At 39.7% G+C, this 27,992-nt stretch overlaps 1 protein-coding gene across 2 annotated transcripts in view; it reads left to right on the plus strand.

Annotated features, from left to right (window-relative positions):
- LOC126354257 (coiled-coil domain-containing protein 22 homolog) overlaps window positions 1-27,992 on the plus strand; it is a 184,320-nt gene that overhangs the window by 47,387 nt on the left and 108,941 nt on the right. For both annotated transcript variants that reach the window (XM_050003775.1, XM_050003774.1), the window contains exon 2: window positions 12,809-12,977. In XM_050003775.1, coding sequence (XP_049859732.1) covers window positions 12,809-12,977 — 169 coding nt within the window. The remainder of the gene's footprint in view (window positions 1-12,808; window positions 12,978-27,992) is intronic.

A 27,992-nucleotide genomic window follows, 5' to 3' on the forward strand; every position in this document is an offset into this window, starting at 1 on the left:
AACGATCACTCTCAATAAATGCTAAATTTCGACGTTACTCCTCCGTTGTTAAACCAGAAGCAACATATGCAAGTGAAGCACTATTCAGGCTAAATACTCAAGCAACAACTGACAAATTGCAGAAAGTTGATGGAAGAATACTCTGAACAATTATCAGTACAAAACACCAAGTTAATGAGCAGTGGAGACTTTTACCACATTCAGTAGTGTATAAAGAAATTGAATCCATTATTGATACAACGCAGAAAAGAAGGATTGCATTTTTTGGCCACATATCTCTCGTGCCAAATACTAGAATCCTGAAGAAACTTTTTGACTACTTCTGGAACAGCAAAACCAAAAACATGTGGTTTAAAGAAGTACAAAGTGATCTGGATGAACTGAACATCGCCACACACCAAATTCAACAAAGAGAAGAGAAACTGCTTCTGAAGAACAAATACACATGGCTGACATTCAAACCATCAGAACGGAAGAAGTATGTCATATCTGCAAAAGAACGAGCAGCCAGATCACAGCGATTGAAGAACTTTTGGGAAACGAAGAAATTGCTGACTGCTAAGACCTAAACTTAATTATTGTAGACTCTGTTGTAGTATGTTTGATTCGAGTTGTCCAGTGTGGGCATAAACTGTGTAAAATAAACAAATAAATATCATGAGAAGAAAAGTTGTTACTCACCATATAGCAGATACTGAGTCGCAGGTAGGCACAACAAAAAGACTCTCACAATTAAAGCTTTCAGCCATTAAGACCTTTGTCAACACACACACACACACACACACACACACACACACACACACACACACACACAAAAACTGCAGTCTCACGCATCTGGAACCACATTGCAAGCAGCAGCAGCAGCAGCAGCAGTAGCAGCACCAGCACCAGTACATGATGGGAGTGATGACTGGGTGAGGTAAGGAGGAGGCTGGGACAGGCAGGGGAAGGGATAGTATGGTGGAGGTGTCAGACAGTGAATTGCTGCAGGTCAGATGGACAACAGTGGAGAGTTGGGGGGGGGGGGGGGGACATGGACAGAATAGGAGAGAAATAAAAAGATTAGGTGTGGTGGTGGAATGAAGCCTATGTAGTGCTGGAATGTGAACAGGGAAAGGATTGGATGGGTGAGGATAGTGACTAACAAAGGTTGATGCCAGGAGGGGTATGGGAACATAGGATATATTGCACGGAAAGTTCCCACTTGCACAATTAAGAAAAGTTGTTGTTGATGGAAAGGATGCATATGGCACAAGCTATGAAGCAGTCATTGAAATGAAGGATATCATGTTTGGCAGTGTTTTCAGAAACAAGGTGGTCCACTTGTTTCTCAGCCACAGTTTGTTGGTGGCCATTCATGCAGACATGCAGCACAGTGGTCGCAGCTTAGCTTGTAGACCACATGACTGGTTTCACAGATAGCTGTGCCTTTGATAGAATAGGTGATGTTAGTGACAGGACTCGAGTAGGTGGTGGTGGTGGCGGTAGGATGTATGGGACAGATCTCACATCTAGGTCTATTACAGGGGTATAAGCCATGAGGTAAGGGATTGGGAGCAGGGATTGTGTAAGAATGGACGAGTATATTGTTTAGGTTCAGTGGACGGTGGAATATCATTGTGAGAAGGGTGGGAAGGATAGTGGGCAGGACATTTCTCATTTCAGGACACGACGAGAGGTAATCAAAACCCTGGCGGAGAATGTAATTCAGTTGCTCCAGTCCTGGGAGGTACGGAGTTATGAGGGGAATGCTGCTCTGTGGCCTGGTGGTGGGACTTTAGAAGGTGGTTGGAGACTGGAAAGATAAGGCACGGGAGATTTGATTTGGACAAGGTTGGGAGGATAATTACGGTCAGTGAAGGCGTCAGTTAGACCCTCAGTATATTTCGAGAGGGACTGTACATCACTGTAGATGCGATTACCATGGGTGGTTAGGCCGTATGAAACGTACTTCTTGGTATGGAACGGGTGGCAGCTGTCGAAGTGGAGTTATTGCTGGTGGTTAGCAGGTTTGATATGGACGAAGGTACCACGCCCCCCCCCCCCCCTCCCCTCCACACCACCCTCCCCCCCCTCTCCACTTTCTCTGTTCTATCCCTGTCCCAGTTCACACCCACTAATTCCACCATCAAGTCACATCTGCAGTCCCCTTTCTTCACATTTATCCACCCACAGTAATATAAATTTTTTATCAGTTATTCTTTACTTTGCTCCTTGTGATTTCTCACCAGTTTTAGTGAGTGTTTGCCTATCGCTATCGTTGACTCCCTCAGATTTAATCTTGTTTCATCCTTTTCCATCCATTTCATCCTTTTTGTGAATTTTCTCCTTTTACACTACCCCCCACCCACCCTCCATACCTTTCTTCTACCCTCTGTCTGACCTGCAGCACTTCACTGTCCGCCACCTTCACCATTCTAGCCCTCCCCCTTCCCACCCCAACCTCCTCCTTAACCCCACCCAATCGCCACTCCCATCATGCACTGGTGCTGCCACTCGCAGTGTGGTTTCAGTTGCTTAAGACTGCAGTTGTGTGTGTGAGTTGCATTTGCATAAGAGTGTATGTCTGTGCACTTGTGTGTGTCTGGTGTTGAAGAATGCCTTAATGACCGAAAGGTTTAATTGTGAGAGTCTTTTTGTTGTGCATATATGAACTCAGCATCTCTGCTATAAGGTAAGTTGCAACTTTCCTTCTCATGATATTGTTATAGTATTAATAGTTTCATTGAATAACCTTGACAACAATTCTGCAGTTCCACTGTTTGATGCTACAACTTAAGGAATGGTGAACAAGCACTCACATTACCACTTACTACTGCCTTATTGTCACCAATCTGGTTCTGAGCTACATCACTGTTTACTTTGATTTCACTTCAGTGCTGCTGTTATTTAAAGCCGGCTGGAGTGGCCGAGCGGTTCTAGGCGCTACAGTCTGGAACCGTGCTACCACTATGGTCGCAGGTTCGAATCCTGCCTCGGGCAGGGATGTGTGTCTTGTCCTTAAGTTAGTTAGGTTTAAGTAGTGCTAAGTTCTAGGGGACTGATGACCTCAGCAGTTAAGTCCCATAGTGCTCAGAGCCATTTGAACCATTTTTTGTTATTTAAACTCGTAACGTTGTCTACTTCCTGATCCTGTTTTCTACGGACACACTATCTAGATTACTATTACTTGCTGTATTGGTAAACAAACACAGTTATAAACATTTTAAATGAAAATTTCAGTCCTCATACTAAAATTGTAGTTTCCACACAAAATTCCTACCACACAGAAAAAGAATAAACAAGTTACTTATCTCAGTTGTTCTTGATGATGCAGTTCCATGTCAGAAACATCATTTTCTTCTTTGTGTCCACTTTTTAGTTATTGTCTCTTTAATCTCCATTTTTGTGTTAGTATGTAGTTTGTTTTGGATATCCATGCCAGTGCTTTTTTTTAAAAAGCTATCTTGTATCAGTGACCATTATTGCATAAATCAACCTGAAACTCAAAATCCTGTTAGCAAAACCTCCAAGCAATGCAAGTCCCCGTAACAATTGAAATATACCAGTGCGTAACAAGTAATTAAAAAACACTCATCTTTCTTTCTCAGTGATCACCGATGCTGCAATAGCTGTAAAAGAATTTGTGAGTTATCTGCTCCACTTGCTGAGTTCTTGGCAGTGCAGCTGTTGATTTAGCACTTGCTGCCTACGTAATCCATTATTAGAAACATCAAATTTATTGATTACAATCAAAATCACAAGTACACACACTGTCATCACTCAGTTATGTGTTAATTCGCTCATCTCACATTGCAGGATAAAGTTTTATACAACTTTTAGCTTTTACTATTAAAATTTGTAAAATATGTTTGTCGACAATGTTTTTTATACAGTGGCTTATACCATGAAGAATGTCCCTAAAATTTCTGTGAGTTTATTACCCAAATAATCCATATTACTTCAGGGAGGGCGGTTACCTTCATAATCTTTGGTGTTATTGAATTTAGCGTACATTAAAATTCATGAGTAAGTAAGAAACAGCTATTTTTTTGTTTTCTCCAAAAAAATTCCTGCCCCAAGATACAGGCCTCCAAAAATGATACCGTGAACACCATTTTGAAGATGAGAATCTCAGAATTTTTAAAAGAATGCTGTATCCCTGTAACAGTTCTAGATAGTTTGTTAGAGTTTTTTATTTAGAAGATAATTGCTTTATAATTACAATGGTATCCTCCATTTGGACGTATCTGTCAAAGTTCTTTTACTGTCGGTTTTTGAATTTTTTTAAATAACTTACAGAATTTTTTTTTTTTCAAAAATGTCAGTCCAGAATTATTATTATTATTTTTTACTGTTGATTAGTACCATGTAGTACTATATTCTCTGTAAAGAAGAGCTTACACTTTTAAGTTGGACGGGTTTTACTTTTATAAAATCTCCCCCCCCCCCCCCCCCCCCCCAAGGGTAATGTATGTCTTCATTGAAGTTGTTTCTTACTAATTTCTTTTTTACAGTGTTTATTTCTATTATCTTTGTTGCAATTATTTATTATCACTTTCTTTGCTGCAGTTATTTCTTTTCACATTCATTGTTGCAGATATTTCTTGCACTTCGTTGTAGTTTCTTGTCAGTTTCTTTGTCATGGTTGTTCATTGCAGGTTTCTGTATTGTAGTTGTTCAATGCTAATTTGTTTACTGAAGAGGCTTCTGAGAAATCTGAGATCATTCAGTGAGTTCGGTGTTTTCGTGAGGAATCTGCCAGTTGAAACAGTTGCAGTGTATTTTGTGTAAAGGACTGTTTGAAATGTCTTCTGACTGGGGCCAAAGGAGAGTGAAGTGTGCTGACTATTTGCTTATCCATAAGAGTGATATATAAGACAAACAAAAAACAGACTTTGTTCAGGTTGGGAATAAGTCTTCTCATTTGAAGACTTTGTTTTCAAAGTGAAGATGTTTCCAGTGACGGCTTTTTGTGCCCTAAATGTTTTGACAGAATAGCATCCATGATAGTATCTGAACAAGGTGACGCCGCCCATGGTGCAGATGACTCAGATTTTGCATTTATAGAAGAAGAATAAATACCCTGAATCAGTCAACTACAGAGTTAGGTGTTAGTCCTGTTAAGAAACTGTGGTCAGTGAAGTTGAGTCATAAGTTCTGTGCATCAAGAAAGCACAGAGAAATTACTAAAGGTATGGATGAACACACTACAGCAGAACTGACTATGCTCTTCAGTAGAAATTCAATCTTCAGAAAAAAGTGAACCAAAGCACCCTTGCATCTCTTTCCAGGAATTTTTCACCAATATCAATTCAGCTGTTTAATATTGTGCATCCTACAGTGAAAAGGTTCAAGCTTTAAGTATTATTCCAGAGACATTTTCAAAGAAAACAGTTTTGAACCATGTTCCATCAGTATCAAATGGTAGACAAATCAATAAATGTGAGGTCTGTAAAAGGAGTCTTTGGAAGACCAGATCCCTATTACGGTCATCCTGTATAAATAGCTCAAGTTCAAATAGTGCAGTCAATTTATCTGGAAGATAAATGGGACTGTTCTCACCAGAGTGCCAACAAAAAAGACACTTCAACTGTAACAGTTGAAGGTCAAAAAGTTGTGAAAGTGAATAGGTACATGACTCGTAGTATTAAAGAAACTTTTGCAATTGATAAGAGCAATTATACAACTTCACATATTGGAAAGTCAAAATTTTATGCACTAAGATCTAAGTGGGTAGTTCCACACCCACTTAGAAATTTCTGTTTACGTGTGTACGTTTCGAATTTTGAACTTTGTTGGTAACTTTGAAGAATTTACTGAAGCATGTGACATAAGACACTTTGGTTGGCCACGTGAAGTCATTAGTAGTCTGTGACATAAAGTGAGAGACTTGTTTCATGAATGTGGTGACTGCCCTGGAGAGGAAGGACTGTCTTTACAGGCACTTGGTCTGGAAGACATAGTAATTAACAGAAAAAGAAACAAAATTTTATGGATTGGTATTTTTGGAATAAAAAAATCCACAAATTATAATAAAAGTTCAGAACACTATAGTAAAAGAACTTTGACAGATGAGTCCAAATGGAGGCTTTCTTTGTAGTCATAAAGCAGTTATCTTCCAAATAAAGAAACCCAACAAAGTATATAGAACTGTTCCAGAGGTACAGCATTTTAAATTTTTTTCCGAAAGTCGCATCTTTAAAATCGTATGCGCATTGTCGTCTTTGGAAAGCTATATCTCAGAGCAGAATTTTTTTTTTTTTTGGAGAAAACAAGAAAAATACATGTTCTTTATTTAGTCCTTAATTTTGAAATATGCTAAATTCAATAACATCTGAGACTATGAAGGTAAGATTTTTTTCCTTGCCTGCCTGAATTGATATGGACTATTCAGATTCTAATTTCAATCCTTACAAAAACTGTCCTGAAATTACAACAATGAGAATTGTTTGTTTTATGTTCAAGTATTGGTTAGCAACAGTTGAACCAATGTACATATATCGGAATGAAATTAATGAGAGAATATGAATAAATTGAATTTTAAATGATCAGATACTTGAAATAAGGTTGTATTTAACTTAGTATACCAACAATAAATAATAAACAGGGTACAAAACAGTAAGTTCAAGGGTGTGCATATTGATGAAAACTTAAGTTGTAAAAACCATATAGTACATGTGTTAAAATCTTTAGGTTCACCATCTCTCGCCATAAGAATAACTGACAGCATTGGGGATACAGAGCTCAGTAGGTTAACATACTTTCTTTCATTGATATCTTGTTGGATACATCCTGGGGTTACTCCTTGCTTAAGCAAAACAGTATTTCATTGCATACAAGAAATTAAATAGAATTATGTGCAGGTTTCTCACATATGCATCTTGCAGGTTTCTCTTTAAACATCTGGGAATATTAACCACAGCCTCACAGTACATTTGTTTACTTATAAAATTTATTAACAGTCCATCCAAGTTTGAGAGTAACAAAGGTATTTGCAATTACAACACTTTAAGGAAATATGGTCAGCATTGCCAAAGCTGAAATATGCACTTATAAAGATCTTCGACTAGTTACACATGGAAGTAAAATGTTTGACAGAAAACAGAACTATTTACAAATGTAGATTAAGGATGTTATTACTTGACAACTCGTTCTATACCATAGAGGAATTTTGAAGTAGAGACAGTTAGTCATTAAGAAAAACTTGTAAATGGTGCATGTAGCCATATTTATTTTAGGTTTGACTACCAACGCAGAAGACCTTCGCCAATTGCCCAACTTGTCCACCTATAAACTTTGCCAAAGTGATCCCGTCCCAGAGGACCAACATAACATCCAATCCCTGTTTGAAGTCTTAGGCTCTTCCCAGGACCTCTCCTCTGAGTCCATTTCCCTCCTTACCCATATGACATCCCACACACTACCGTCTAAACCATTGAATACGTAAAGAGATAGGAAATATATTGTTGTCTTCTTATGAAAACTTTTATTTGTTTGCCAAGATTGCTTTGTTAACATATTAGTGGATTACTAATTTCACCTTCTTCATATCTATAAAAGAAAATATGCTGAAGTTACTGGCCTACAGCAATATAAAAACACAGTATCGCATACACAAAAACTCAATTACAAAAAACTATATACCCATAATGTGACCATATGGTATACAAATTCCAAGTTGCACATACATAAAGATTGAACATCTGGAATGTTATTGTAATACCTTGACTTTCTTATGCTGTGTTTTTATTTTATTTTACTTAGTAGATGGGTTCATTACTGTGTTTTGGCTTTGGATTGCATTCATCCATATGAAGGGAATTTTGAGATTTATGATCTTACAGTACATTGTCTGTTCTTCTTGTGACAGTGATTTGAAGCATTCTGTGATGTTAATGCCACTGACTGGTTTTATGGGTACATAAATTTTTATCATTGAGTTTTTATGTGCGCCTTATTGTGTTTTGATATTGCTTTGAACCTGTAACCTCAGCATATTTTCTTTTGTAGATCACAAGACGGCAATTTATATTGGCAAAACTAGTAATTCACTTTGTGTTAACACAGTGATATTGGCAAATAAATAAGTTTTCATAAGAAGACTGCAGTACAAATTTATAGATTGCCTTCTGCACAGACTGATCATGTGAGGCAACAACAATATATGAAACGTAATCAAACGATGGAAAATCCAGGATGGAATGTAACAATATTAGAGAGTAAACTTGCTACTCACCATATAACAGAGATGCTGAGTCGTGATAGGCACAACAAAAAGATTCACACAATTATAGTTTTTGGCCACTCATGCCTTCATCAGCAACACACACACACACACACACACACACACACACACACACACACACACACACACACCTACCTACCTACCTACCTACCAACCTCTGCAGTCTCGGACAATTGTGTGGTGCAAGTTACGTTTCCTCTCGCGTTTGTGTGTGTGTGTGTGTGTGTGTGTGTGTGTGTGTGTGTGTGTGTGTGTGTGTTTTACTGACAAAGGCATTAATGGCTGAAAGCTATAATTGTGTGAATCTTTTTATTGTACCTATCGCGACTCAGCATCTCTGCTATATGGTGTGTAGCAACTTTCCTCTCTAATACAATATATGAAATGTGTTGATCAGCAGGTAACCGGGACATCTTTGAATAAAAAGAAATGATCTAACATATGTAGCAGCAAAGGAGGCGCATACTCTGGACACACTGCTACAAATTTGTGTTTCTCTTCTGTCTATTATCTCATTTAGCACACACAAAAAAGTGTCTGCAGTGCTAACAAAAATAAAAAAGTATAATTCATAAAGATTTATTTAATATCCATCTTTAAGCATTGAAAAATGCAATCAATGTCATCTTCTGTGCACATTAACACTTACATATATAGTTACATAAATGGTGTAAAAAATATTTTAGGTCATTGCTATGTGTCAAGATACAAAATTGTCCCTCATACTGCACTTGTTAGATTCACTTTATTGACACATATATAGGTTTAATCTGAATGATGGTTTGTGGAACATTTGGTCTGCTGTTTTATATGTTACTGACGTTAATGAACAGTTTGTCTTTGTTTGTAGCTGCACTGGTTTTCTTTTGTGTGAGTTACATAACTTAGTGTAAAGAGGGACATAACAAGGTATTTATAGTTTTCTGAAATATAGTCTACAAGATTCAATATTTCTGACTCTACGCATGTGTCTGATTGCCTTCTTTTGCCAAATGAGAACTTTTTTACTCGAGAGGAATTCCCCAATAACAAAATGGCATATGTCAGGTGGATGTGGAAAAAGGCATAGTATGCTTGGTGCAATAATTTATCACTGACATAAGACCTTAGTTTACCTAACGAATGATGCATATGCTAACTTAAGAGAGATATAGTGTGACTTTTTAGATGGGCTCCAAGAAGTTTGGTTGGAGCACAATCATTGGTATCTTCTTTAATACATAAGCTAAAGAAGATAACTACAGTTTTCTCATGATTAATTTGCAATTCATTGATTTAGAACTGCTTACTGTTTGCTTTGCAATGATTCTACATTCATGCTTTACTGTTTCTAAATCTTCCTCAGCTCTAACAAAAGTTGTGTCATCTGCATAGAGTGTGGATTTAAACAACAGAATGCTGAGCAAGTCATTTCCATATATTATGAAGAGCAAAGGTGCAAACATAGAACTTTGTGGTGTGTCCTTTGTGATATCCAAGACATTTGGCTTCATTTTGTTGAACTGCACAATTTGTTTTCTGTCACTCAGGTAGGATCTGATCAGAAATACCCCTGAGACTCTAACCAAAGTAGTAGAGTTTTTTAGCAGTATTTTATGGCTGACAGCATCAGATGCCTTGTTGAGATCTACAAGTGATAAACTTGATTCAGATAATGATAGTGATATTTTCAAACTTCATTCACTTTTCAAGCTGGACCTGAAGTTGTACTGAGTCACTAAGAATATTATTCACAGGCAGTTGTTGGCTGATTTGGAGCTGTAAGCCAAGTTCCACTGACAAATATCTGGCTTAGAAGAGAACATAGTGGATGTGCTATTACAGCCACAATTTCTTTGTTCACAAAATTAGTGGGACCATAAATACCTTCTGATTTTGAGTAACTTACTGAATTATGGATGTCAACATGGTCAGTTGCAGCAGCGTAATTTATATTGCTAGCATTAATGAATGTCATCTTGTGGTGTTGCAGTTCTTATGTTCATGCTTGCTATGAAAATAGGACGAGGATTTCCACCTTATGCAACAAAACTGGAAAGGTGTCTATCATAAGGCAGAAATCCTTGTCCTATTAATGAATGTGTTGAAATCGTCTGGTGTAGTACCAGCATCACAGGAATTACCCTTGCTAAGATCTCCACTACTACACAGAGTGCTTTACATTTACTTTGGGACCTGTTATTACAAATCATCATTTACCTTGAACATGCTTAATCTATTTTTTGCCTTTTATTTGTTCTCTAACCTTATGTAGTTTCTTCTTTCCATTTCACTGTTTGATTTGTCATAAGAAATCATTTTAGGATTCTGAGCCTTTGTAGATCTGGTGTGAACCAGTCAAGCAAGATGTGAGACCTGGCAGTTCCCTTATTTTGTTCTCCCTAGTTTAGGACAACAAATTTTGAATGTGTCTGACAGTGCACTGAAGAATAATATAAATGCGTTTTTAATATGATTACTTTCAAGCAAAATGTCATGCCAGGAGTCAGAGACCAGCTTTTTAATTTTAACCAAATGCCTTCATGCTCTGATAAAACTATGCACTGAACAAACCTAGTTCACACTGATTTGTCTCAGCACAAGTAATAGCATTATCAAAGAAGGCAGATTGTCTTGTGGAGTTATCAGTAAAACAGTACAGGTTATGCAATTTTAGCATATTGAGTAAATTTGTTGCTTAGATGTCCTTAGTCTTAAGTGAATATTTATCTCACCAAAAATTAAAATCCTATGTCTAGACCATTTCTCAAAGTGTATTATCAGTTTCTGTAAGTGTGATGTAATTGTTTATTTCAAGTTATGCCTAACAAATGGTGTGTGATCAGTGTAGGTCATTATCAATGATTTAGGACATGGTTTTTCTCTTACAGTCTACTGTTCCCACTTTTATTACTCATCTCTTCTTTGTTGCTTCTCAACTAATCTTAAATAGTGATGTTTGTATATGTTCTTTGAATTATTCCCATAAATACGATTCCTCATATTTTCCATCGAAAACTTCCATATTTCTTCTGTGTGTTGTCTGTGTCATCTAGCTGATTCTGACTCAGTGTAATCCTTTGATCGAAAGCATGCCAATTTCTTCTTCAATCTCTCCTGTCGTGTACTGTCTCCCAAAGGCTTTCCAGATTGGACTCCCTTGCTGCTATGAAACCATTAGTCCATCTCATCATCCTTGTGCCTTTGATCACCCTCAGCGTTCAGGTACGTAAGTCATGTCTTCTCATGATGTGCCCAAAATATGTCAGTTTTTGTTTCATTATCAGACCTTCCAAGGAGTGGTCTGGATTTATTTTCTATAATACCACCTACTTTATTCTCTCCGTAGTCCATAGAACTCTAAGGAGTTCACTCTGACACCGTAAGTCCAGGCAGTCCGTTCTGTCTGATTTTTGTCATAGACAAACACAAAATTGTCAGTCATCAAGTAGGCTCTGTTTTTTTATTCGTTGTTTGTTACAGGAAAATTTGTTCACATGTAGGTGACCAAGAAAGGCTAGCACATTTCAATGCATTTTCTGTTGATAACTTACAATTATTTCTATTGACCAAGCAATAGAAATTGGACAAATTTTTTTCATCAGATTTAATTTGCAGTGTCTCATCGTATAAAATGTCAATTGGTTCCAGCTGCAGTGCTTAGGGAGCAAATAAACAAGGATAAAGTGCAGGTTGCCGTCAGAGCGATAGCTGGCCGTATGCGGCCCACTGGTTGTGGCCTGTGCATACTTGGTGACAGTATGTGGCCATGCCCTACTCCTTTCTGAACCTTGACATATTTAGTTCCTCCATATAGGATTCTCATTGTGACTTATCGGTGAGGCTATAAATTCCATATAAATGAGGTAATCTAGTATTCCCATGTTTCCAGTACTTCCCATAATTTATTGTGACTGCCTTGGTCAAAAACTTAAGCATAATAATAAAGCAGATATGAACATATTTATGAGAGTCTTGTACCTTCCCCGTAGTGCATCAGATGTGGGAAACTAGATTTCTGGTTCCTGTTCCTTTATGAAATCCATCTTGTTCTTGAGGTAATTCTTGGGCTATATACTGTACAGACAAAGGCCGTTTTTTAAGATTTTACGCATGTCATTGATGGCATGTGAGATAAGTGTGACTGTCCCGTGATTTGAGCACTTTAGAAATTCCCTTCTGTGGAAACGGGATAAATACTGAACGTTTCGAGCCTTTTTGGCCACTGTTGGGCACTGAAATCATTCCAGTGGCTTCAAACAGCCCTGCTTGAATATCATTATATCCACTAGCCTTGTTTTTAGCTGTATATTCTAGGGCTCCTTTGACTTCACTTTCTAATATATCTGCTCTGGTTGTAAGATCATGTTAACTTTGTCATGACCAGTATGCAGTTCTTTCTTATACAGATCTTCTGTGTATTCTGCCCATCTTTCCTTAATGCCCTTTACTTCTGTTAGATCTTTACCATTTCTATCTTTTATCATTCTAATTTCCATCTGGAATTTTCCTCTGTGCTTTGTAACTTTCTTGTAAAGAAAATAACGGATTAATAAATTTGTGTGTGCCAATCAAAAGGAACATTTTTATTTTCATTTTCAGTGACCTTGAAGAAGCTGACAGTCTGAAGCAGTTCTCAACAGAAATGGTAATTGAGGCTGCTGTGCGCTGCCTGGATGTCATTCAGCCAGGATTGGGCCTCCCTCATTCTCTGCCACCAAATATGTCAGCAAGGTTTCGAGTTGGTGCAAGCATAGCTCAAGCTTGTATGGTGAGTTTTTATAGCCCTAATCTGCTGGAGGTTGATGTAGGAATCAACTGTGCTTACAGGGTTGTCTTTTCAGCTTTGTTCAGTTACACGATGGCTCTGACAAATTTCAAGAATAAGATACCTGTAAAAAGCAAACAAACAACAGCTTTTTATACTTAATTAAATTTAGATGGTTTCCTACACACAAATTGGAAAGCTCTCCTTTAAAATAGCAGTTAAAAGTGGATAATGAAGGTAGCTCCCGCATAACTATTTGAATTCAGTACACAAGCTGGTCTATTATCGAACGAAATTGTGAAGAGGAATTAGTGATCTGGGCAATTCTGCTATTTTAGAGGCTGTTATTGAGTAGCAAGTTTATCCAGGTGAGCATATTCACAAAACATGTCAAATGCTTACCCTGGACATTATTAGCCACATTCTACCATTACCATTGATTAATTTCATAGAAAGTCTGGAAAATATTGAGCTTCACTTATTCCTATATGAAAAAAAAAATGTTAGTGACCTACTTGATTAGTAGCAGTGGATTCCCCAACCACCCATGCTGAAAATGCTATGTATGATAATTTTTTTGTAACTGACAAAAAGAGATGAAGATGACGCTAAGATCGTTTTCACACACTTTCAAACCAATAATTTGACACGTGTATTTTATGCAGCAACTTTGTTAATTTTCTTGGCATGATATGGTAAATAAAATAGCAAATACAGACATGAATTAAAGGTGTTTCATGGATTAAATAAAGGTTATTAGATAAACTTGGAAAAAAGCTTGGCATTTTCGTACAGAGTGCACATCTTTTCTTGACCCCTCTACTCTCTAGTGCTCTGTTGGTAAAAGTCCAAATAATTTGAACTGTTTTTACTGTGGCCCTAGTTAATATCAAATGATCAAAGACATTGAAATGTGATTGAAATACTGTGTTTATTACTGTATTGTGTACTGTTAATGAACATATCGGTGTGTAAGAGAATCCCAGTTTAAATGTTGACTCTGAGAAACAGGAAAATTTGCTCCCTGTGTGAGAGAAATATTTACCATGTTAGCTATTCAGGATGAAGCATTAAGTGTAAGTCCAACTTATTTTATGTTGCACTGCATGAGGAAAGTTGAGCTTACACTCCTCAACTAATTCTTCTCTTACCATGGCATACACAGTAGGTAACCTTGGATCAAGTCTTTTTAGTAATAGTACAGAAATAAACCATTTATGAGGGGCATTCAATACATAATGCAACACTACACATTGATTTCAAAATGGCATCTAAATGAGGTACATTCCAAGTAGAGAGCTGTCATTTCCTTTGGCGGAAAACCAAAGCATCCCAGATACCCATAGGCACTTGCAGAAAGTCTACAAAGACCTGACAGTGAACAAAAGGGTGATGGTTGTGGGCAAGGGGCCTGTCATCATCGCAACAAAGTCGCACAAACCTGTCCAATCTCCTGTGTGCTGGTCAGCCACACACACGCAGCTGTGCTTACCTCAGGAAATTGAAAAAAACTACTTCAGTTTGTTCTTTGCAACAAAACTGTAAATGAACTAACATTGCAAGTCTGTGCACCTGAGAGAGGTCCCCAAAACTATATTGGATTGTTCTTCTTCATCCACCCCACAGCTTGACTTATTTATTGACCAGCCCTCGTGCCTTCTTGAAAAGTCTCATAATATTATTGACAATTCGACAGGCAATTTTCATATTCAGCCTGCTGTAAACAGTTCATTGGCACATGATCCTTTTTTTTTTTATTCAGATTTTAAGCACTAGTAAAGCTGTTGTTGTTGTTGTTGTTGTTGTTGTTGTTGTGGTCTTCAGTCCTGAGACTGGTTTGATGCAGCTCTCCATGCTATTCTATCCTGTGCAAGCTCCTTCATCTCCCAGTACCTATTGCAACATAAATCCTTCTGAATCTGCTTAATGTATTCATCTCTTGCTCTCCCTCTACGATTTTTACCCTCCACGCTGCCCTCCAATGCTAAATTTGTGATCCCTTGATGCCTCAGGACATGTCCTACCAACTAATCCCTTCTTCTATTCAAGTTGTGTCACAAACTTCTCTTCTCCTCAATCCTATTCAATACCTCCTCATTAGTTACGTGATCTACCCACCTAATCTTCAACATTCTTCTGTAGCACCACATTTCGAAAGCCTCTATTCTCTTCTTGTCTAAACTATTCATCGTCCATGTTTCACTTCCATACATGGTTACACTCCATACAAATACTTTCAGAAATGACTTCCTGACACTTAAATCTATACTCGATGTTAACAAATTTCTTTTCCTTAGAAACGCTTTCCTTGCCATTGCCAGTCTACATTTTATATCCTCTCTACTTTGACCATCATCAGTTATTTTGGTCCCCAAATAGCAAAACTCCTTTACTACTTTAAGTGTCACATTTCCTAATCTAATTCCCTCAGCATCACCCGACTTAATTCGACTACATTCCATTATCCTCGTTTTGTTTTTGTTGATGTTCATATTATACCCTCCTTACAAGACACTGTCCATTCCGTTCAACTGCTCTTCCAAGTCCTTTGCTGTCTCTGACAGAATTACAGTGTCGTCGACGAACCTCAAATTATTTCTTTCTTCTCCATGGATTTTAATACCTACTCTGAACTTTTCTTGTGTTTCCTTTACTGATTGCTCAATATACAGATTGAATAACATTGGGGATAGGCTTCAACCCTGTCTCACTCCCTTCCCAACCACTGCTTCCCTTTCATATCCCTCGACTCATATGACTGCCATCTGGTTTCTGTACAAATTGTAAATAGCCTTTCGCTCCCTGTATTTTACCCCGGCCACCTTTAGAATTTGAAAGAGAGTATTCCAGTCAACATTGTCAAAAGCTTTCTCTAAGTCTACAAATGCTAGAAACGTACATTTGCCTTTCCTTAATCTTTCTTTTAAGATAAGTCGTAAGGTTAGTATTGCCTCATGTGTTCCAACATTTCTACAGAATCCAAACTGATCTTCCCCGAGGTCAGCCTCTATCATTTTTTCCATTTGTCTGTAAATAATTTGCGTTTGTATTTTGCAGCTGTGACTTATTAAACAAATAGTTTGGTAATTTTCACATCTGTCAACACCTGCTTTCTTTGGGATTGGAATTATTATATTCTTCTTGAAGTCTGAGGGTATTTCGCCTGTCTCGTACATGTTGCTCACCAGGTGGTAGAGTTTTGTCAGGACTTACTCTCCCAAGGCCGTCAGTAGTTCCAATGGAATGTTGTCTACTCCGGGGGCCTTGTTTCGACTCAGGTCTTTCAGTGCTCTGTCAAACTCTTCACGCAGTATCATATCTCCCATTTCATCTTCATCTACATCCTCTTCCATTTCCATAATATTGTCCTCAAGTACATCGCCCTTGTATAATCCTTCTATATACTCCTTCCACCTTTCTGCCTTCCCTTCTTTGCTTAGAACTGGGTTGCCATCTGAGCTCTTGATATTCATACACGTGGTTCTCTTCTCTCCAAAGGTCTCTTTAATTTTCCTGTAGGCAGTATCTATCTTACCCCTACTGAGATAAGCCTCTACATCCTTACATTTGTCCTCTAGCCATGCCTGCTTAGCCATTTTGCAGTTCCTGTCGATCTAATTTTTGAGACGTGTGTATTCCTCTTTGCCTGCTTCATTTACTTCATTTTTATATTTTCTCCTTTCATCAAGTAAATTCAGTATTTCTTCTGTTACCCAATTATTTCTACTAGCCCTCGTCTTTTTTACCTACTGCTGCCTTCACTACTTCATCCCTCAAACCTACCCATTCTTCTTCTACTGCATTTCTTGCCCCCATTCCTGTCAATTGTTCCCTTATGCTCTTCCTGAAACTCTGTACAACTTCTGGTTTAGTCAATTTATCCAGGTCCCATCTCCTTAAATTCCCACCTTTTTGCAATTTATTCAGTTTTAACCTACAGTTCATAACCAATAGATTGTGGTCAGAGTACACATCTGCCCCTGGAAATGTCTTACAATTTAAAACCTGGTTCCTAAATCTCTGTCTTACCATTACACAGGGTGTTACAAAAAGGTACGGCCAAACTTTAAGGAAACATTCCTCACACACAAATAAAGAAAAGATGTTATGTGGACATGTGTCTGGAAATGCTTAATTTCCATGTTAGAGCTCATTTTAGTTTCGTCAGTATGTACTGTACTTCCTCGATTCACCGCCAGTAAGTCCAATTGAAGGAAGGTCATGTTGACCTCGGTGCTTGTGTTGACATGAGACTCATTGCGCTACAGTACTAGCATCAAGCACATCAGTACGTAGCATCAACAGGTGAGTGTTCATCACGAACGTGGTTTTGCAGTCAGTGCAATGTTTACAAATGCGGAGTTGGCAGATGCCCATTTGATGCATGGATTAGCATGGGGCAATAGCCATGGTGCGGTACGTTTGTATCGAGACAGATTTCCAGAACGAAGGTGTCCCGACAGGAAGACGTTCGAAGCAATTGATCGGCGTCTTAGGGAGCACCGAACATTCCAGCCTATGACTTGCGACTGGGGAAGACCTAGAATGACGAAGACACCTGCAATGGACAAGGCAATTCTTCGTGCAGTTGACGATAACCCTAATGTCAGCGTCAGAGAAGTTGCTGCTGTACAAGGTAATGTTAACCACGTCATTGTATGGAGAGTGCTACGCAGTTGTGTCCGTACCATGTACAGCGTGTGCAGGCACCATCAGCAGCTGATTGGCCTCCACGGGTACACTTCTGCTAATGGTTCATCGAACAATGTGTCAATCCTCATTTCAGTGCAAATGTTCTCTTTACGGATGAGGCTTCATTCCAATGTGATCAAATTGTAAATTTTCACAACCAACATGTGTGGGCTGACGAGAATCCGCACTCAATTGTGCAAACATGTCATCAACACAGATTTTCTGTGATCGTTTGGGCAGGCATTGTTGGTGATGTTTTGATTGGACCCCATGTTCTTTCACCTACGCTCAATGGAGCACGTTATCATGATTTCATACGGGATACTCTGCCTGTGCTACTAGAACATGTGCGTTTACAAGTACAATAAAACATGTGGTTCATGCACGATGGAGCTGCTGCACATTTCAGTCGAAGTGTTTGTACGCTTCTCGACAACAGATTCGGTGACCGATGGATTGGTAGAAGCGGACCAATTCCATGGCCTCCACGCTCTCCTGACCTCAACCCTCTTGACTTTCATTTGTGGAGGCATTTGAAAGCTCTTGTCTATGCAACCTCGGTACCAAATGTAGACACTCTTCGTGCTGATATTGTGGACGGTTGTGATAGAATACGCCATTCTGCAGGGCTGCATCAGCGCATCAGGGATTCCGTGCGACGGAGGGTGGATGCATGTATCCTCGCTAACGGAGGACATTTTGAACATTTCCTGTAACAAAGTGTTTGAAGTCATGCTGGTACGTTCTGTTGCTGTGTGTTTCCATTCTATGATTAATGTGATTTGAAGAGAAGTAATAAAATGAGCTCTAACATGGAAAGTAAGCATTTCCGGACACATGTCCACATAACATATTTTCTTTCTTTGTGTGTGAGGGATGTTTCCTGAAAGTTTGGCCATACCTTTTTGTAACACCCTGTATAATCTATTTGATACCTTTTAGTATCTCCAGGATTCTTCCATGTATACAACCTTCTTTTATGATCCTTGAACCAAGTGTTAGCTATGATTAATTTATGCACTGTGCAAAATTCTACCAGGCAGCTTCCTCTTTCATATCTTACCCCCAATCCATATTCACCTACTATGTTTCCTTCTCTCCCTTTTCCTACTCTCGAATTCCAGTCACCCATGACTATTAAATTTTCGTCTCCCTTCACTACCTGAATAATTTCTTTGATTTGATCATAAATTTCATCAATTTCTTCATCACCTGCAGAGCTAGTTGGCATATTAACTTGTTCTACTGTAGTAGGTGTGGGCTTCGTGTCCACTATAATATGTAAACTATGCTGTTTGTAGTAATTTACCCGCACTCCTATTTTTTTTTTATTCATTATTAAACCTACTCCTGCATTACCCCTATTTGATTTTGTATTTATAACCCTGTATTCACCTGACCAGAAGTCTTGTTCCTCCTGCCACCAAACGTCACTAATTCCCACCATATCTAACTTTAACCTATCCATTTCCCGTTCTGAACATATAAATTTTTCTGTTTTTTTTTCCATCCTTTGTAAGTTAGCCATTTTTATTGCAACCACCTTATGGTTGCAGATACCAGTGTGTACATCCTGAAAGTGGTCAGGTCTATTTGTTGCCTTTAGATATGTTACACTTCTGCAATGAGTGGGCTTCTGAACTGTATGCTCCTGCTAGTTTCCAGAGACTAACATAGTATTGTTTTACAGGATGTTTTGTCATTCCTATCACTTCCAAAACTGTAATTATCCCACTTGATTTTTGAGTGATTGAAATTGCCTCCCATGACGATGGTATGAATGGTGAATACATGTGTTGGTGGACTGAGGTTTTCTTCAATGTCATTAGTTACCTGTGGATGTATCTGCTGGTCAGTAGAAAGATACATTTAAAACTTTATTCTCATCGTTGTTACTGAGTCTTCCCCAATCAATCTCATATGTAGCTCAATTTCTATTTTGGTGAATTTGAATATCGTTTCTACTGCAACAAATTTACCACTTCCATTTTCCAGTAGCGTATCTTTTTGATATGCCCCTTAATGCAGCTCTAAAAATCTCACTGCTATCAATATTATGTTTTAGCCAGCTTTCTGTATTATATGAGTTCTGTTATCTTTTGGAGTGCTTTAAATTGTGCCATTTTACTGTGAGTGCTTCAGCTGGTGATCAGAATGTGGACTCTGCCTGGAGATTCTCCTAATTAGGAAAAGAAACCACATTCAGCTACCTAGGTAGCAGCTTTTGATGCATAGTGCCCACTTAACTCATTTGGACAACCTGACAATTCTCAACGTTATGGTGCAAGTCTAGGATGTAACAACTTAGCTTGCAACGAAACAATTTTTAGTCCTTGATGACAACCCTAATACGTGATTCTGGATTCTACATGACAGTATTTAAGGAGTAAGAGAACTTCTGAATTCTGTCTCCACACAAAGTTTGTGATATAACTACCTTATATGTGAAAGTATATTCAGATTGTGTGTGCGGCTGTGTTTATATGAGCTGTACAAAAGGTACAATTATCACACAGGGAAAAGTTGTAGAAGAGGGAATACTTGAATATTTTTGGAATTTAGATGCTACTAATTGTTGCTAAGTTTAATCTAAAACAAATTATGTAATGGGTAGTCAGTGAGGATGGTGGCATAATAAACCAGAAATTAGTGAAGAAATTCACTTAAGAAATAGTGTCACCATACAGGCAAAGTATTAATGGCTGAAATTGTTCATTATGTGTGCCAGAAATGGAAAAGGGCTGACTGTTGCGGTGCACATGTATATCCAGTATCAGCAGCCAGTTTCTGAGACTGACACGAAAGCATTCAGATGTTATTTGCTGTGTGTGACATTGTGAGGCTAGGCACCCAGAGGTGGCATGTGCCACCATCGTTTGAACACCATATCCTGTTAATGTTTTTTAGTTTTGTGAGGATGAGAATACTATCGGAGTTGAAACAGTTCTTAATAAGTGCAGGGTGTATATGTCATGAGGCAACCGGGAAATATGGCAAAAACTTAGAAATTTTTTCACCTGGGAGAAATCTGGGAAAAACCTGGGAACGTTTTAAATTCCAGGAACTTTTCATTGTTTTAGTTTTCAGTTAAATTTTTGTAATTTTGGCTTTTAGGAACTGATACTCTAACAAAGAATTTTACTTTAGCCCATACTCGAGAATAAAACTCCAGTAATAAATCATAGATGCAAGAATAGCACCAAAATAAAACTTAAGTTGCAAATAAAATGTTCCATATACAATATCAAAAGACAGCGTACATAAAAGCGTATGCCAACAGCAAAATGTGTCAGGCTATGCAATACTTCATAACAACAAACTACTTTTGATGTGTCTTTCTTGTGGGCCTCATTTCGATGTGGGGCCATCAAGATATATGGACCTGATGTCACACTAGTCTGCTTGTCCACCACACTTTGCGAATGCTTTGCTCAATGCAGGGCTCATGGGAAATCAATATTTAATTGAAAAGGTACGCACTAAAGGCCCTAATTTTATCGTGTCCTATCCAGAACTTCTATGCATTTAAACATGCAGTTAAGAATTATTGAACTTGCCTGAAATAGTTACCCACTCCCCGTTGAAGGTGGCTTCTGGCACTCGTAAGATCTGCAGTGCCGTTTGCTGTGAGATGCTATGACCTGTCTTTTTTGTCGGCTTCATTTTGATGAGCACGACATCGCAACTTTTTACATTTCTACGAGGTAACAGGAAAATACTGCGAATGATAGTTTGAGAAGTGTTACTTTCAAAGTGAATTTCCTTTTCCACAAGATGAACTATGTAACATGCAAGAATGTGTGATGAAATTCTTAAACCATGGAGTGTTAGTTGCATTCTAAACTTAACACTTATGACCAGCCACTTAGAAAAATGTTGAGCCCAGAAGACTAGCCATTTACGCCAGTATTTAAAATTTTACTGGCGCATTTGTGTTTGATATATCTTAAACAATAACACAAAATAATGGAGACCAAGTTCCAAGGTTAGCTTTTCACATTTATTGTAGTGCTTTCATAGATTACAAAGTAAGTAATAATGACAGCTAAGTATTTCAATTCTCCTCAAAAAATGTAAAGTGAGTTCTTTAGCATGTTCACCTGTAATTGAGTTTCTGTGGAAAAGTCAAAGTGCTTGACAAAAAATGTATTCACCCAGGTAACCCGTGAAATTTTCTGGCGCACAGTAGTGAAATGTGTAATCTTGCTTGTCCGAAATATTCAGCTGATGTGCTCCTAGAATCCTGCCTAACACAACACTCAGAAAAACGATAAAAAATTAAGTGTTGCTGCACATTGAAGATCTTTCCGAAACGAGATGTTTTTTCCTGCCTAACACAACACTCAGAAAAACAATAAAAAATTAAGCCTTGCTGCACATTGAAGATCTTTCCGAAACGAGATGTTTTTTGCTGTGTTTCATTTCCTTAAGTGTCAGAGTGTCAGGAAGTTCTACACCAGATTATAAAACTTTCACTATTCAAAGGATTGATAAGTTTCATAGCTCCGGTGGAAAGTATATTTTCAATTAACTCACAAAAAGTACTGTCACCAGGTGCATACTGTATTTTCACTGGGGCAAAAGTGTTCTTTTACGCAGGGAAAAAGTGTATTTTTAACTGGGTAAAATCACGGGATATATTTTCCTTCTATACACTCTGTAAGCGACTTCAGGGCACCTGGTATAGCCCAACTGTTTTGCTTGCTTTAAATGCAGAGCTTTGTTTGCTCAGATGTGCAGGACTCTGTATATTTGTCATTTTTGGTTTCCTAGTTCCTTGTGCAACCAAAATTGCACTGAAGAGTTAACATAATTCAGTTCTCAGCTATCTGTGTATATCAATAGAGAGCAAAAACACTTGCAATGAAGAGGATGAAGAACATCTGATGTTCTGTCATCAGCAATGAAAGGAAATAGTAACTGAACACATGCCATTGTACAGATTGCGTTATTATTAAAGAGAGGATGGAATATATATTTGAAACGTTAGTGCCAGAAAATGCTTTGAACAGGTAATGAGACTATTTGTATTTTACTTGCTAAAAAAGTAATGGTTTGTCAGGAAGTATGGTTACTTATTGATAATATTCTTGGTTAGTATCCCATAAGTTCCAAGAAAACAGTTATTGTGATGGTGCTATCATAGCAAACTGTAATGTATGACTTAAGTTTAAAGCGAAGAAGCAACAAATATAAATAATGTTGTGAAACAAGTGGATGGAGAGCTTGAGACACCAAGCTGCATATATAACATACATTCATTCATTTCAGCAGAGAATGTAAATTTTTAATATACATTTATCACAAGGAAAATGTTACTATCAAGTTTTCCTCACCTAAAAATGCAAGCACTGCAGTCATGTAACCATGACATGTCTGGATCTGAAACAACACAGTAAATGTGGTAAGTGTGAGTGGTACGTGATTATTGGTTTGTGGTAACTGTAGAAGTAAACATGTGGTGTGGATTGAGTCCTGTCCAGTTCAAATAAAAGAATGAAAACTAGAAGAAATAAAAACTGTCACTTGTCCCACAGTACAAAAAGCCTATAAAACTTTTCAGTCACCTGTATTGTTTACTTTTGCTGTAACAGCAAAAAAATAGTGCAGATAGTTATTTCTACAGCAATACACTAAGTAATGCCTACAATATTAGTAGCTGCAATTGTGCATCAGACAAACAAGCTCGATAGTGTCCAGTCTCCTCTAGACACCTGTGTTGCAGAAGTAAATATAGTATGCAAACGCTGTCAGGTAAGCAAACACTGTGTCCCGCTGTCCAGTTAACTCATCATAATTACTGAAAAACCAGTATCCAGTAAAAAGTAGTAATAAATTCAGAAAGATTCAACCTGAAGTTGTCAGACCATGTCACTTTGGTTGTGTGCAACAGATCAGGCTTCCAAATATAGTGAAGGGAAAATGTGATGAAAAGAATCCTTGCTGCAGAAATGGTCTCAAAATTGTTGAGAGATAATGAGTTGGTTTGTGACTTGCTTGAAAGAACTGAAGCTCGTGACACAAGAACAGCACTGTCATTGTTTTTGCGTGAAACGAATTTAAAACATTCTGATTCCCCACCTGCGGTTCTGGGGGTAAGAATAGTCCCGAGGTATTCCTGCCTGTTGTAAGAGGTGACTAAAAGGAGTTCCACATGTTTTGGTCTTTATGTGATGGTCCCCTGTAGGGTTTGACTCTCATTTTTCAAAATTTTCCCAAAGAGCGAACCAATTGGAGAAGGGTGCCTTACATGACGCATTTTGTCCATTGTGCATTGAGATCTTTAGCCCGCATTCTCGTTGTCGCATTGCAGTCCCATCCATTCACAATCTCTTGGGCGAGGACACCTTCGTGGGTGAATTTTTCACCATGCACTATGCAGTGTTGCTTTCTGTGTCAGCGATGAACATGGACTTCTTTGCTCCTGTCATCCGGCACGGTAGCCAGTCCATTGTGGTGGGGTCACCATGTACCCTGTTGGTTGTAGCCATTGACCACACAGGGATTGCTCTGCTGATGCCTGCACTGTTAACTCCCCATGTATGCCAAGGGGTAGATTCCCATCCCCCTGGGGCATCGGGTCTCCCAGCAATGGCCATTCTGCCAGGTGGCCTTTGCTGCGGATGGGTGGCGCCCTTGGGGAGGGCCTCTGGTCAGCGTGGGTGGCATCATGGCGGATGACATGCGATGAAGCATAGTCCATCATCTCTTGCTGGTGGTGAAACACCAGCAGTTTCTAAGCATTCGCGAGCTCAATTCAGCGCACAGAAGTATGAATCCAAATTGTTCCCCTCACTGGCCACACCATGGGAGGAACATCAGGCTAAGAATGGCAACGGATCTTATTCACCCTGTTACCTTGTATGTTCGAGAGCTGATGGGGAATCTTTCATGACAATGAAACCTCATTTTTTTTGTTGAGCATTTAGAGGACAAGTTCGGGAGTTGGAGGGCTTGTCCAAAATGAGATCTTGGTCAGTCTTGATCAAAACAGCATCCTCTGCCGAATCACAGGCATTACTCGCTTGTGACAAGCTGGCTGATGTTTCTGTAACCATCACACCTCATAAGAGCTTAAATATGGTCCAGGGTATCATATTTCACAGGGACCTACTTTTGCAGTCTGACGATGAGCTGCACACCAATTTAGAGTGACAAAGTGTACATTTCATCCGGCGTGTCCACCGGGGTCTGAGGGATAATCAAGTTGCCACCAGTGTCATCATCTTGGCCTTAGAGGGTGATATATTGCCCAAGAAGGTCAAGGTGATGGTCTACCACTGTGATGTAAAGCCCTAGATCCCACCCCCGAGGCAATACTTTAAGTGCTGGAAGTTCAGCCATATGTCTTCCCACTGTACTTCCAGCATCACATGGTGAGATTGCGGACAACCATCACATCCCAATACTCCATGTGCCCTGCCTCCCATCTGTGTCAATCGCAGAGAGCACCATTCACCTTGCTCGCCAGACTGCTGGATCTCAAGAAAGAAAGAAAAATCATAGAGTACAAGACCTTGGACCGACTGACCTACACTGAAGCTAAGAGAAAATTTGAACGACTGCATCCTGTATATATGACATCGTCTTATGCCACTGCTTCAAGTTCTGGCACCATCAGCTCCTCCAACCCCAGTCACCTCTCAGAGCCGGAAGACTACACCTGTCCACTTGATGGTGGGGGGCATTTCCCTCATTGTTGCTCCTGCACCACCTACTTCTGGAGCAACAAAACCTCTAAGACCAAGGAAATTGCGGTGGAACCCACACCATCGTTGCCTACGAGCTCTGCGTCTGAGGATGGGGTGGAGATTCAGGCACCTGCTGAGGACCTAGATCTCACCAGACCCTCAGACACAATGGATATAGACTGCTCATGCAGTTAGTTGGTGGCAGCAGGTGACTCTGAGGTGTAAACAACCTCGTTGAATGTTCCATGCCTTCTCAGACTCACGAGGACGCAGTCCTCCAGTGGAATTGTGGTGGTTTTTTCCACTGCCTGGCTGAGCTACAGCAACTTTTAAGCTTTACACCTGCTATCTGCATTGCCCTCGAGGAAACCTGGTTCCCGGCAATGTGGACCCCTGCCCTCTGGGACTATAAGGGATATTACAGGAAGTGTAGCGACTGTAATTGAGTGTCAGGTGGAGTTTGTGTTTATGTCCTAAACTCAGTCTGTAGTGAATATGTGCCCCTTCAAACCCCTCTTGAAGCTGTGGCTGTCAGAATAAGGACAAAGCAGGAAATAACACTCTGCAATGTGTATCTTCCTCCAGATGGTGCAGTACCCCTGAATGTATTAGCTGCACTGATTGATCAACTCCCTAAACCTTTCCTACTTTTGGGAGATATTAATGCCTATAACCCGTTGTAGGGTGGCACTTTGCGTACTGGCTGAGACAGAGATGTCAAAACTTTACTGTCTCATTTCGACCTCTGCCTCTTAAATACTGGGGCCACCACATATTTCAGAGTGGCTCATGATAGTTACGCAACCATTGATTTATCAATTTGCAGCCCAGGACTTCTCCCATCGATCCACTGGAGAGCACATGATGACCTGTGTGGCAGTGACCACTTCCCTATCTTCCTGTCACTGCCCTGGTGTCATTCCCATGGACGCTTGCCCAGCTGGGCTTCAAAAAGACAGACTGGGAAACTTTCACCTCTGCTGTCATCATTGAATCTCCCCCACACGTTAACGTCACAATGATGTTTGAGCAGGTGACAACATCAATTGTTTCTGTGGCAGAAAATGTGATCCCTTGCTCTTTAGGGTGCCCAAGGCATGAGGCAGACTCTTGGTGGTCGCCGGAAGTCGGTGAAGCAATTAAGGAGCGTCGGCGAGCTCTACAGCGGCATATGTGGCACCCTTCCCTGGAGCACCTCATAGCCTTTTAACAGCTCCGTGCCTGCGTTCGCCAACTTATTAAACGACGGAAGCAGGAGTGTTGGGAGACATAAGTCTCGACCATTGGCTGCCATATGTCACCTTCCCAAGTCTGGGCAAAGATCAAACATCTTTTTGGGTACCAGACACCAACATGTGTTTCCGGTGTCACCATAAATGGCGTGTTATCTACCGACGCAAACGCGATTGCCGAGCCCCAGCATTGGAGAATTATCCCCCAGCCTTTCGCACTCTCAAACGGCACTCTCAAGCTGCTGGAACGTAAGGTATGTCAGCGGTTGGGTTGGGTCCTGGAGTCATATGGCTTGCTGGCTGCATGTCAGTGTGGCTTCCTCCTGGGTCACTCTACCACTGATTATCTTGGGTCCCTCGAGTCTGCCATCCGAACAGCCTTTTCCAGATGGCAACACTTGGTTGCCGTCTTTATTGACTTACATAAAGCATACGACATGACCTGGCGAGATCATATCCTTGCCACATTGTATGATTGGGGTCTCCAGGGGCTGCTCCTGATTTATATCCAAAACTTCCTGTCGTTCGGTACTTTTCGTGTCCAAGTTGGTGTCTCCCATAGTTCCATCCATATTCAGGAGAATAGTGTCCCGCAGGGCTCTGTGTTGAGTGTGTGTATTTTTAGTGGCCATTAACAGACTAGCAGCAGCTGTTGGGCCCTCCGTCTCACCTTCTCTGTATGCAGACGACTTCTGCATTTCGTACTACTGCTCCAGTACTGGTATTGCTGAGTGTCGCCTACAGGGAGCTATTCACAAAGCACAGTCATGTGCTCTAGCCCACGGCTTCCAGTTTTCAGCCGCAAATTCATGTGTCATGCACTTCCGTTTGGCATCGTACCATTCATCTGGACCCACAACTTTATTTTCATGATGATCCACTCACTGTAGTGGAGACATATCAATTCTTAGGACTTGTTTTCGATGCTCAATTCACTTGACTTCCTTATCTTCATCAGATTAAGCAGAAGTGCTGGCAGCACCACAATGCTCTTCGGTGCCTGAGCAACACAAATTGGGGTGCAGATTGCTCTACACTGCTGCAGCTCTACAGAGCCCTTGTCCAATCCCGAATTGACTATGGGAGTGTGGTTTATGGTTCAGCAACGCCCTTAGCATTGCATTTACTTAACCCTGTGCACCACTGTGGGGTTTGACCTGCAACAGGAGCTTTTAGGGCGAGTCCGGTGATAAGTGCACTGGTCTAGGCTGGGGGTCTTTCCATTGCAAATCAGACATGCCCAACTGCTCGCCAGTTATGTAGCACACATTCGTAGTTCTCCTGAGCATCCAAATTACCATCTCCTTTTCCCGCCCGCGACAGTCCATCTCCCACAATGGCGGCCCAGGTTGGGGCTAACGATTGCAGTTCACATGCAGTCCCTTCTCTCTGAACTGGAGTCC

Source organism: Schistocerca gregaria, chromosome 3, assembly GCF_023897955.1.
Source record: "Schistocerca gregaria isolate iqSchGreg1 chromosome 3, iqSchGreg1.2, whole genome shotgun sequence".
Lineage (NCBI taxonomy): Eukaryota > Metazoa > Arthropoda > Insecta > Orthoptera > Acrididae > Schistocerca > Schistocerca gregaria.